We start from the raw sequence: 12,046 nt of genomic DNA, 5'->3' as shown, positions 1-12,046 counted from the left end.
ACACACACACACACACACACACACACACACACACACACACACACACAGGACCCAGCCAGAGCACTCTAGCCTGCTGTTTCAATGTGTATCGCTGACGTTTACGGGATTAAAGTGTGTGTGAGTGTGTGTGAGTTTGTGTGTGTGAGTGTGTGTGATTAAATCTCATGTCATCAGTTAATAAAGCGTACCTTGTCTCCTTTCTCTCCTTCAAATCCGTCACTACGGCTCCCCTAAAAAACAGCAGGGTTAACAAAACACACTTGGAGGAACAAAAGCAACAATCTTTAAATGATAAAAGCTTACATAATAGAACATAATAGAACATAATAGAATAAATCAAAGTGCTCTATTGTTTTACTTACCATTAGCCCTGGAGAACCGGGAGGACCAGGCGGGCCCTGGAGACAGACGACAAAACTAAAGTCAGCGACCAAAATCAGAATTAATATTCACAAACGCTTCAACTGAAAGAAAATATTCTAGAAATATGAGTGTCTACAAAGATGTAATGGTGGTTAGAATAAGATTAATCATACAAAAAACATAACAAATCTGGAAACTGTAACTTTGAAATATGTTTGACTGACAATGTAATAATAGTATTACCTGATGATTGAATAGAAATGAATTAATTAATTACTATTTCTGAGGTGAGATAAAAACTAGACTCCTAAATCAGTCTGGTGAATTAGTTTACATACGGTGAATCCTTCAGGGCCCCTGGGACCAGGAAACCCAGGTGGACCATCAGGACCTCTGATACCCTGCAGAGAAACAGCACCACTGGGTCAGAACTCTGCATCTAAAGTACTCAACATGTACAGAATATTTATTGTTGCACGGTGACAGAACACGTAGGAATCTTACAGATGGACCGTCTCTTCCTTGCAAACCTGGTAAACTCTAAAAAAAGACAAAAAAAGAAAAACACATCAGCATCGATCCTCTTAATTTATTTTATTAATAAAAGACAACTTGACATGTTAATGGAGAATAAACCTGGTTTAGGATTATTAGGGTTTTGTACACAGATGAGGTTTATGCAGGACGCCACCATGTTATTACTATCAGTGTTACTGTAGCATCACCTGGTGGCCACCCACAGCACTGCAGGCTGGCTCAGTGCTGATCTATGCATGTACCATAACCCATACCATGCAACTGCAACCAAACTGTTTCTATAAATACAAATAATCAAATACTTCAAAAAACAAAACAAAAAAACGTATTTTAGGGAGTAAATGTGGCGCAGATTATTCAGAGTGTTACAGTCTTGAAATCTTTGAATGGCAGAGCAAATCAACACCAAAGACAAGTTTTACACAAAGCTTTACATGTCTGACAAATACATACTCAGCTGGATTGATGACGACAACACAAATTAACATTTGTCTCTCAGATCTTTGAGCTTGGATAACTTTAACAATAGTACACTTTTTCCAAAGTCAACAGAGAGAATATTTTCTTAATTTTTTATATGTTAGAAGTTCCCAAATTCAAAAGTCAAGAAAAGACTAAAGATCAAAGCCACACTTTGCTAATGAAGTCAGTAAAAAGCCCCAAATACATTCGCTTGTTTTCTCCAAAGGACAAAAGTAAGAAAGCAGTACGGTGGGAAAACAAGCTCAAACTACTCTAACTCTACATATGAAACATTTAATAACACCAGCGGTGATGTGAACGGCAGCATGGAAGAAGAAGAACTCAACGAAAAAGAAGAAGTAGAAGAAGAACTCGAAGAAGAACACAACGAAGAAGAAGAAGAAGAAGGAAGTATGAAAGCGACCTTACCGTGAGACCGTTATCAGAGATGAATCGAGGCTCTCCTTTCTGCCCCCTTGGCCCAGAAGGCCCCTGTGTGAGTAAAAGGACGCCATCACTATTAATGGATCTATCACAAGCAGCGACGATAATGTTTATCTGTATTCTCTATATGATGTCTTCAAACATCCACAAATACATAAAGTCACACAAATAGAAATGGAAGTTTGTCCTCACAGCAAATCCAGGTGATCCGGGTCCTCCGGTCCCGTAGCCGGGCGCTCCAGGTTGTCCTCTGGTCCCGTTACATCCGTCCAGTCCTGATGGTCCTCGTCCACCGTCCTGACCAGGGTGACCCTACAGAGAGACGGACAAGGGGGCGCTTCAAGAACAAGCACTGATGACCGTTTCATCCTCACAACGTGGACTTAAACTCAAACAGACAGTTTCATTCCTGAACTCTTTTATGATGTTACTTACAGGTACTCCATCTGTTCCTTGGAACCCCGGTACTCCCATAGGTCCCTGTGTTAGCAGATAAACCATCATTTATAATCAGTTATAATAGCGACACCTGGTGGTGAAAACATGCTACTGTTTAACATGAACCTTTAGCTTTAGTCGTGAATTATAATGAATCAATATTTCAACACCCACCTTGTCTCCTTTGGGGCCAGATGGTCCTTTCAGTCCAACGTGGCCCTTCTCTCCTTTAGGCCCGTTGGGCCCCAGGCCCCCGCGTGGCCCCTCTGGTCCGCTCTGACCAACCTCGCCGAGAATCCCCGGACGACCCTGAGAGAAGAGAGGAGACGGCCGGTCACTTTTCATGCCACGCAGGAAGAACAGACAATCGGTAAAAGGCACGAATATTAAACATACAAACATTTTTCATTCTATGTATTAGTTCATTATTCATAACCCCCTAATGTAACATTCATGAGCAGAGGAGGGACTTTTTGCAACCCCAGAAACACTTAGGAAAAGTATTCTTTGTGTTGTGGTTTTGTTTCAAGGTGGAAAACGCAGCTTTGGTCTTATTTTTCTTTTTACTCATTGAGGGATGTTCACAGACCCAGATCTGAGAGGGACTGTGAGGTGTTTCATGTGGGCACGCAGCGGCGTGTGTGGTAGAAGATGGAGGTCTAGAAGAGAAACTGCTGCTGTGGGTTATTATTTGGTTTGAAACATCAGGAAGAAGTGTTAGAATTTAACTTTTGATAACACAGTAATGAGGAGGAGACAGGAGGAGGAGACAGGAGGCACAGATGTCCGGGTCCGGGGTCAAAGCAAAGTCAGAGGATTCTAAGAGTGACTCGGGCTGAAGGCTTATTATTGTTGTCACTGAGTCAGTTAGATTAAAAAGAAACCGCTTCATTTGCACGCAAACAGGGGATTTCTTTGTGCTTATCACATAAACGTAAGCTCTTTTGTTTGCTCATGAATTCATTCATAAAGACACGACTGCATTAACTGGGGAAGTGAACCAGTGCTGCAGATGCACATTTAACATCAATGAGACATTTAAAGAGCTGAGATGAAAGTGAGTGCTTGAATGTGCGCATCGGTTTTGTCCTTAACTTAAAGGAGTACAACAGACAAGAAAACACGTAATTACATTCACACACACACACACACACACACATACATACATACTGTATATGCACATGCACAGAGGATGCAGACACCTTTCATTACACACAAGGTAAAGGTTCACACACCCCCCCATTACAAAAAGGAATGTAAATCTCTTCCCAACACCTGGTCCTATTCATATATTACCGCTCTGCCTGCAGACACACAACTGTGAAATCAGTAATCCAACATCAGGGGACATCACAGAAAAATACCAAATACCAGTTATAAACCATCTTTAGTGAGTTTGTTTTAGCCTGCAGGGAGTACCAGCCGGGTGGAGTTTGTAGCATCCGGACCATTTTGTGTGACGTACAGTCACAAAAAAGTATAGATAACTTCTTGTGAGTGTCTAAACTTTACGTTGTATTCTGTATGGCAAAGCCCGGTGACAATAAGTGACAATGATCCTGGATCAGCCTTGACCACACTGTGTGAGGCCGCAGTTCTGCTTCTAATCCCACGTGGGGGGGGACAGTAATGACAGGGCTGAACCAGGGAACGCTGTCTGGCTCGCAGCTCGCGCTCACACCTGGTTTCACCCGGGAGAGAAACTATGCGGGGATCCCGACACTTTCTCTCACGCCTCGCCTTCCTTCCATCTCCTCCTGCAACATGCTCGTGTTTTTATCTGTATTCGTTCCCTAACAGCTAAAGAAAAAACAAACACTTCACGTCATCTCTTTCTAGTCTTTCTAGTATCGGTTTTTCAGGTCACAGGGTAACTTTCAAAGACTCGGCCGTGCGTCTGGTGTTACGTATAAGGTGAGAGGTGACGTGTGAGTTAAGGGGAATGATGCTTTTGCTGCTCCTGTCCTCATCATCTTAACCACGGGCGCATGGATACAAAGGGACTTTTGCCATTTGCGAAAAAAAGCTAATAAATGTGAGAAACAGCTACTAAAATCTAATCTTCAGAGAGTCTCTTTCATGGTCAGCAGGAGGAGAGTGTCTCTGTTTATTCCCTAACATGGCATGGAATTCATGAATTCAGTCTGCAGAGGAAGAAGATCACAGAGTGGAGATAAAAGTAAAAGGATGAAAGGGAACCAAAAGAAGGGGAAACCAATAAAGACTAAAAAAAGAGAGCACTGTTAAATTGTGGAATTGAATTGTTAAATGAATGTGACGCGTACCAAAGACACATGAATGGTAGGGACGGTATGCTGACAGATCATCTACGATGGCACCACTGTGGCTTTTTCTGCCGTGACCTCAGAAATAAAGCAAGTGTGTAAAGAACTTTGTTCACGCTGCAGACGGGTTGTACGTGAGGTTAAAGAGCAAGTATATCTCCAGTTCTAGACGTGCAGGAAAACCACAACTGAAAGGGGCTAAAAAGCTCTGTGGGTTTGTCAAACGGCAGTGTGTAGGATTTGGCGCCGTCTAGTGGTGAGGTTGCAGGTTGCAACCGACTGAAACTTCTCCCATGTGGCAGTGTTTGTACTGCCACATGGTAGCTATAAATGGCTCATTCTAAGGTCATGAAAACACATATTCTTATTTTCAAGAGATTATTCACTGAACAAAGCATACTTATTAATATTATATTCCTTTTCTGCCAATAGATCCCTCTAAATGCTACACACTGGCCCTTTAAAGACACTAAATATTAATTGTTACTCCTAATTTGTTAAAGTTACAGTGGCTTTATTCTTTTGGTTAAAGTTACAGAATAAAAAATGTCTTCTCTAGTCCACATGGTTCACATCTAGTTTGTACACATTATACAAATAAAGTGCTTTTTAAAGACACGGGGACACATTTTTACCAGAGATCCGTTTGCCAGCGCCCCCGCCCGCAGACACCCTCGCCAGTTGGCATCCCCGTCTGTTTTCATGCCAGCCCGGCGGGTCTCCGCCCCGGCTCTTCCAGACCTTCCATCCTCATCACCTTCCAGCAGACTGGTCAGTTTGTAGGCCCAAATCCCCTCCAGCACAAAGGGCACAATGGAGCCTATTCTGGGCCGCTAAGCTCTCTGGACTTACCGCTCCCACCGGGCCTACCTCACTTCCTGATAGGAGAGAGTGCTTGGACAGACAGATTCTAGCCACCATGCGTGTGAAAACCATTGTGTGTGTGTGTTGTCCACCAACGCACGCGCCTACAAACCCGCGAACAAATGCCCTCGGGCCCTCCGAGGGTTTATCGGGACGCATTGTTTTGAGCTACGAGTGTGCTAGGGGGGGAAGATTTTAGCTGTCACACCGCATGCTCACTGGGGGACGGTGATGGGTGCAACGCGGAGAGTAGGGAGGATGGCGGGGGCAGGCAAATGCTGGGTCTTTGGGTGCAAGTTGAATCAGCGGGGGCAGTTTGATAACCTGATTACAGGTCGGGCCACGTGAGTTGACAGAACCTCAAACAAGCACAGAAAGGCTACAAGAATGTGGTCGAAAGGACGGGACTTCTGATGCTGCTAAAGGTGAAACAAGTGAAAACACTAACTAGAAAGTCAGCAGCTCCCACACTCAATTACACACACACACACACACACACACACACACACATACACACACACGAGAGAAAGAGGGGGAATCCTCTCTAGATGGGAATGTTTAGGTTGCGTCGTCTTTTTCCCTCTGGCGATCAGACCACGAACCCAAACACCTTTCGTTTATCTCAGACATGTTTGTCCTGCTCAGGCTGAGAGATGATACATCAACCAATGACGGGGCGGACACACACACACACACACACACACACGCACACACACACACACATCAACATCACACTGGGAGCAGTTGGGCGCTAAGGATGTAATCAGACCTGCATTCGGTTTTGTTTAATCTGCATTTTGGCCGTTTGTAAATAAAAGTCACAAAATATATTACTTGTTTATTGGACAGTTTTGGTCATTCTGCCAGATTCAGTGAGATTTCTTTCATGCGATTCCTATTCAGATTTTTCCTGCCGTTGCTCCACGAAGCAACAGCTGAATTTGGACAGTTTATCCATATTTAAGAGGGTTATTGTTTTATTGATAAAAAGCACTTCATGACTTTGGATTTTGGTTCTATACGAGGTTTATGAGGAATTCTTTTAAATGATTTCCTTTACATCAATATAAACTCTAAACATGTGCTCATGATGCAGGCCTCTCTTCAGACTGATTCCCACCCCTCCTCTGCACATCTGACTCATCAGTTTGTAGTAATCGCCGCCATTAAACAAACAACCTGTTGTCTCTTTTCCATCCAGGTGCTTTCCCCCTCCAATAAAAAACCCCGTTAGCGGTCAGCAGTGCCACAGCTGTCCCACGGTGATGATGTCATGTTTTCTCAGGTGCAGCACGAGGACGGAAATCAACGGCAAAAAAAGTGTTTTTTTTTATAATTGCATTATGAGCCTCAACAAGTGAGACAAAAGGTGTTGGTTTCCCATGAGGCCGTGCTCCAGAGGAGTGGTTGTTAAGAAAAGCCATAAAACTAAACACAGGATTTTTAACTCCACAGCCCTAAAAACTTGAACTAATTGGCGTACTCGGGGCTGGGATGCAACAATGTGCCCGAGGTGGCGACAACCTGTGAGTGCAAACAGCCGATGTAATTGTCACGTTTAAACCTTTAAGACCTTTAAAAGTGATGTACAGATGTGACTGTTGAGGTAATGTGGATACAGATCAATTACTACACTCAATTAGGATTTGGATCACTTTTATCTCATACATATCAGTAGTTCTTCCTCCTTATGTATGCTTGTTGTATTATTATTATTACTGTTTTATGATATATTTAAACGCAAGAAAACTCTGTAAAGGTGTGCTCAAACAGCATGCTCCTCCAACATTTGCTACCTATCACGTGAAATTAACAGCTGGACTGTTTGTGCAATCTGCAGCCAAGTTTCTAACCAAATTGAGGTCAAATATTGACCAAATTTACAGACAGTCTGCAAAAGAAACGAGCTAATTAACGAGAGCTTCCTCCCACTATCGTTTGGTGAAATTTCCGGAGTTGGTGCATCGAGATAAATAGCTGCAGGCGCTGATTCTCCAGTCAGATGAAGAGGGTGCAAACGAGTAATTAGAAGAGCATCAGTCGAACTCAAACGATGAAAAACAACAGCAGGCTCTGCCTCAATTCAGCCAACGGCAGTTTATTTGTGTCCACTTTACTTTATATTCAATCATTGCATGTTTTATTGTTCTGCAATGCTGCAAACAAGAAGTGTTGGTACAGTTTCTATGCTACGACCGTCAGAACAAAACCCAGACTGCTGATCGACCTCAACGTCTGGGCCGAACACTCGTTTACAAACAACACTGAAGTGTGTTGACAGCAGAGACGGCCAAGAATGTGGAAGATGATGAGCGAACGACAAAAAACGTGTTTCAGATTTGATTCAACATGTGAAAATATACGGCGAGTGAACCTCCTGTTTGTTTTCGTCTTCTTGGCCTCTCTTTGTTTATAACGGGGCGACGTGTCACCTTCTCCCGTCTGCTGACAAAAGGACTGAAGTGTGTGGAGACGAGCTCCATCCAGCTGTGTTTAGTTAGGTAGGGATTTCAGATTCCTGCAGTTTGTTCATAGGAATGTGCATATTTTCTGTGTGTGTGTGTGTGTGTGTGTGTCAGCAGCAGCGTGGGACTCTACTTCTCCTCTACTACGAGTCCAGAGATAGAAAATAAAGCAGCTGTACTTCCTCCTGATCCAATCAGATGCCCACCAACCTGAGGCCCAACCTGAGACCCAACCTGAGGCCCAACCTGAGGCCCAACCTGAGACCCAACCTGAGACCCAACCTGAGGCCCAACCTGAGACCCAACCTGAGACCCAACCTGAGGCCCAACCTGAGGCCCAACCTGAGACCCAACCTGAGGCCCAACCTGAGACCCAACCTGAGACCCAACCTGAGGCCCAACCTGAGGCCCAACCTGAGGCCCAACCTGAGACCCAACCTGAGGCCCAACCTGAGGCCCAACCTGAGGCCCAACCTGAGGCCCCTCCGCATGGACGGATCATGAGACGGCGTGTAAAGGGCCCCCACCTCTCCTACATGAGAACAACACCCACGTATTCAAAGAGACTTCTTTTTTGTAGTTATTCTGTTTCTCATTTCGGTCGTTACACATCTCTTTGTAGTCGTTTTATGACCCTTTGTGACTTCCCAACAACAACTGTTATCAGTAGCTTCAGACAGAGGCTCAGGCCTGTCGGGCCCCTGTACCTCTCCGGTAGGCCTGTTCAGTAATCCCTCTATTCCCCCGCCGTCTACACTCAGGGTCTAGGTCAAAAGCATCTTCTTATGTTCACTTTTAATTGTGTTTATCCTAAAATAACCCTGCACATATGAGATCCAAGGACACACACGATTGCTAAAGTATTTTTGTCCTTTTGAAAGGCGATGAGCATCTACATGTTTAACAGCGTCTAAGTTTGAGCTTCACTAATGAGCAGGGTGAAAAAAACAAATGCCATAAATTACAGTTCAGATTGGTGTTGAATGTGTGTGTGTGTGTGTGTGTGTGTGTGTTAAATATGTGTGTGTGTGTGTGTGTGTGTGATTGGAAATGTCATAAATAACTGTGCCGTCATCATCACATCAAATCACAAGAGCCTATAAAATCAGTAATAACCTGTTTTGTACATTCCTTCAAGGGTTTGCCCTTTATATACGTGTTTGTGTGTTTGTGTGTGTGCGTGTGCGTGTGTGTGTGTGTGACATTAGATCACCCAGAAGGTGTCTAATTCCTGCTCTGTGCAGAAAAGACAGCTGAGGAGGAGGAACCCAGTCACACCTTCCCTTCGGCCTTTTCCCCCCTTCATTTACTTTTATTCTATGTTCTCATGCTTCATCTATTTGAACTGTGCGTCAAAGACTGCAGTTAAGATTAGATGAATGAGTGAACTACCACTAACAGGCTTAAACAGGCTTGAAATCACAAAAAGATCTTCACATAAGGTCGGCTTCCCAGCTTTCGACTGCATCTAACGGTCTTCTTCCAGTCGTTGTGGAAGGAAAATGCTTGTAAGTGGACCTTGAGTAAAGACCGGTTTGGTCAAACTGCTGCGTCCAAAGTCAATAATAAAATGTCACATTTCACCTGATTGAAAGCTAAAGTTAAACACACTGAACAACCAAAGCAACCAAACCATTCATTAACTGCAGTAGTTTGTTTTTCCACGTTAAAAATCTCAAATGTTACAATTTCAAACTTGTGATAAAACACAAGAAACTGCTCAAACTTGAACTCTTCGTGGCAGTTCCTAAAGCGGCCATGTGAGGGCAGTAGTGTGCACTGGAAACAGAGAAGATGCAGCAGCAGGTCTTTGGTACTGGAGCTGTTTCTTCTTCTACTGTTGTCGGTTTGGTTCTAGTTCGACTTTAAACTTTTACACTAAACAGGAAACAGTGACGTTTGTTTTGTTGTTTTACCTTCAAACAAATATTTCAACCACAAATTGACTATTTGTCCGTCAGTTACTCAGCCAGAGTTACCTTGAATTCTTGAAGAAAACTGTATTTTTCTCACGTGTCTCCACGGGGAACGAGGAAAGCCGCTGACCCCCTTTACTTTAACTCATCAAGGCTTTTCTTTGTGTTTTCATTCTCCGTTTCCTCAAGAATTCAAGGTAACACAAGTGGAGTAACTGAATACTGAAGTATTCCTTCAACTTTCATTTATTTGATTAAATAAAGTTTTAGGATTTAAAGCCATTAAAGATCCAAAAAGGGAAAGAAGCTCAGAGTGATGAGAAAGGTGAGACGGAAAGAAGAGATAAAAGAGACACACACACACACACACACACACACACACGCACTTTGTCCTGTCTATCTCGGAGTCTGTGATCCTGGTGCCCCTGACCTTCTGGTCTACATTGGCCTTTGTGTCGGCTGTGACCTCTGACCTTTGCTAGACTAAACCCAGTGTTTGGTGAGGAGATGAGCCGCCTGCGAGTGTCAGGTGTGTGTGTGTGTTTAAGAGACAAGTTCAAAGCTAGAAGTCGCATCCTTTTTTCTACCGTTGAAAGACAAGGAGGCGGCTTTTTGTTTTGACGAGACATTTTGGGAGGCAAAATGGCCGCTCTACCACCATTTTCTACGTCTATGTATATATGTGTGTGTGTGTGTGTGTGTGTGTTGAGACGAAGCCAAAACAAAGACCACCACCATTTTTTTTAAGACTCCAGCCTCAAAAGGAGGGACAGCCTGATAAAATGCCATGTAGGGGCCCAGCAGTGTGTGTGATAAGACTGTCCTATACATCCCCAGACACACACACACACACACACATACACACACACACACACACACACACACACACACACACAATCCGAAAACCGCACAAGCTTCATAATCACAAACGCGACACATTAGAGGAGGCATGGTGAGAGAGGTGGGAGACGTACTCAAAGATAAGGAGGGAGATCAAAGTCAGCGCTCATGCTTGTCTCGGGGTTCTGATGATCTGAGTGCAATCTGAGCCTCCGTCTGTGTGTGTTCGGATAAACACACATGCGATCTTCCTTCTAACGGGCCTCAGTATTGCTTTCCTTTATCCTTCCCTCTTGCTTTACGTGTTGTTTTTTGGGATAAAGGTTAAAGGGCTATTACAAGACTTTAAGGCTCAAGAAACAGACTGCTACAAACTTTGAAGCTTTTTAAATTTGCGCATAAAATAAACTCTATTTTAGTTCGCATTAATCTTCACTTCTATCCTTTAACTTTCTGTAATATCTCCGTCTTTATCGTCCTCTCCTATCTTTCCTCTTTAATTCCTCTTCCTTTTTCTCCTCCTCCTGCTTTGGGATTAACGTTTCTTGCAACCTGGTTGTCCTCGTCTTCTGCTCCTTCTGTCCTTTATGTTTGCTCAATCTGTCCCATCTTCCTCTTCCTCTTCCTGGTTTGACATAAAAGGGATCCATCCAACCTCTCTCTCTCTCTCTCTCTCTCTCTCTCTCTCTCAGGATTAAAGTAAAGGAATTCAGGGATGGATAGACGGCGTCTTTCACCGAGAGGCCCCCGCGGAGGGGTTTCATCCCTCCTTCTCTTATCTTCCCATCCCACCGAGACACACATCCACTATCACTTTACCCTCGTCGTCTTTTAAAAGGACTCTCTACGCATCCTTTATTCCTGCCGCCCTTTTGTTGTCTGTTTGTGTGTGTGTGTGAGAGATAGAGAGACTGAGAGAGACTTTTACATACTATGCAAACAGCTACAATAACAACATTAAAAATAATCTCAGTTAATTCAGCTACTAAATGTCCACGTTGCAATAATAATTTAATTACTCAAATTGACTAATAGATTATCTAAAACAGGTTTCTGATCATCTTGAACTCTGCTGCTGCCTCTGCTGAAATGAATGCTACCTGAACCCAGGTGTGTGTCAGTTTGTGGTAATCTGATTAAACACAACATAGGTGAGTACAATTAAACTCTGACTGGATGAGGAACGTCACACAGAACATGTTGAGCTGACTCGGCTGACAGCTTGACAAAATTAGGAAGTCGTCCCTCCGCCTCTCTGTTTCTGATCGGCACACAGTCCGGCAAAATGAAATAAAACACGTACTCCCTGACTCCTGCGTAACTTGAAATGTGTGTTGACCTAACCACTGCTTGAACACACACCGACCATCCTGTCATCGCTAACGCTGCCCTCTGACCCTCGGGGGGGGGGGGGGGGGGGGGGGCCACCCCC

The 12,046-nt window shown here is 43.8% G+C and overlaps 1 protein-coding gene across 2 annotated transcripts in view; it reads right to left on the bottom strand.

The window, feature by feature from the left end:
• col4a6 (collagen, type IV, alpha 6) overlaps positions 1–12,046 on the bottom strand; it is a 94,601-nt gene that overhangs the window by 22,261 nt on the left and 60,294 nt on the right. For both annotated transcript variants that reach the window (XM_031851557.1, XM_031851558.1), the window contains exons 5-12: positions 2,419–2,553; positions 2,242–2,286; positions 1,999–2,118; positions 1,792–1,854; positions 868–903; positions 702–764; positions 363–398; positions 189–230 (exon numbers count right to left, since the gene is read on the bottom strand). In XM_031851557.1, the coding sequence (XP_031707417.1) occupies positions 189–230; positions 363–398; positions 702–764; positions 868–903; positions 1,792–1,854; positions 1,999–2,118; positions 2,242–2,286; positions 2,419–2,553 (540 nt within the window). The remainder of the gene's footprint in view (positions 1–188; positions 231–362; positions 399–701; positions 765–867; positions 904–1,791; positions 1,855–1,998; positions 2,119–2,241; positions 2,287–2,418; positions 2,554–12,046) is intronic.

Source organism: Anarrhichthys ocellatus, unplaced genomic scaffold, assembly GCF_004355925.1.
Source record: "Anarrhichthys ocellatus isolate YVR2014 unplaced genomic scaffold, GSC_Weel_1.0 scaffold11, whole genome shotgun sequence".
Taxonomy (NCBI): Eukaryota; Metazoa; Chordata; class Actinopteri; order Perciformes; family Anarhichadidae; genus Anarrhichthys; species Anarrhichthys ocellatus.
This window is presented reverse-complemented; position numbering and strand designations above follow the sequence as displayed.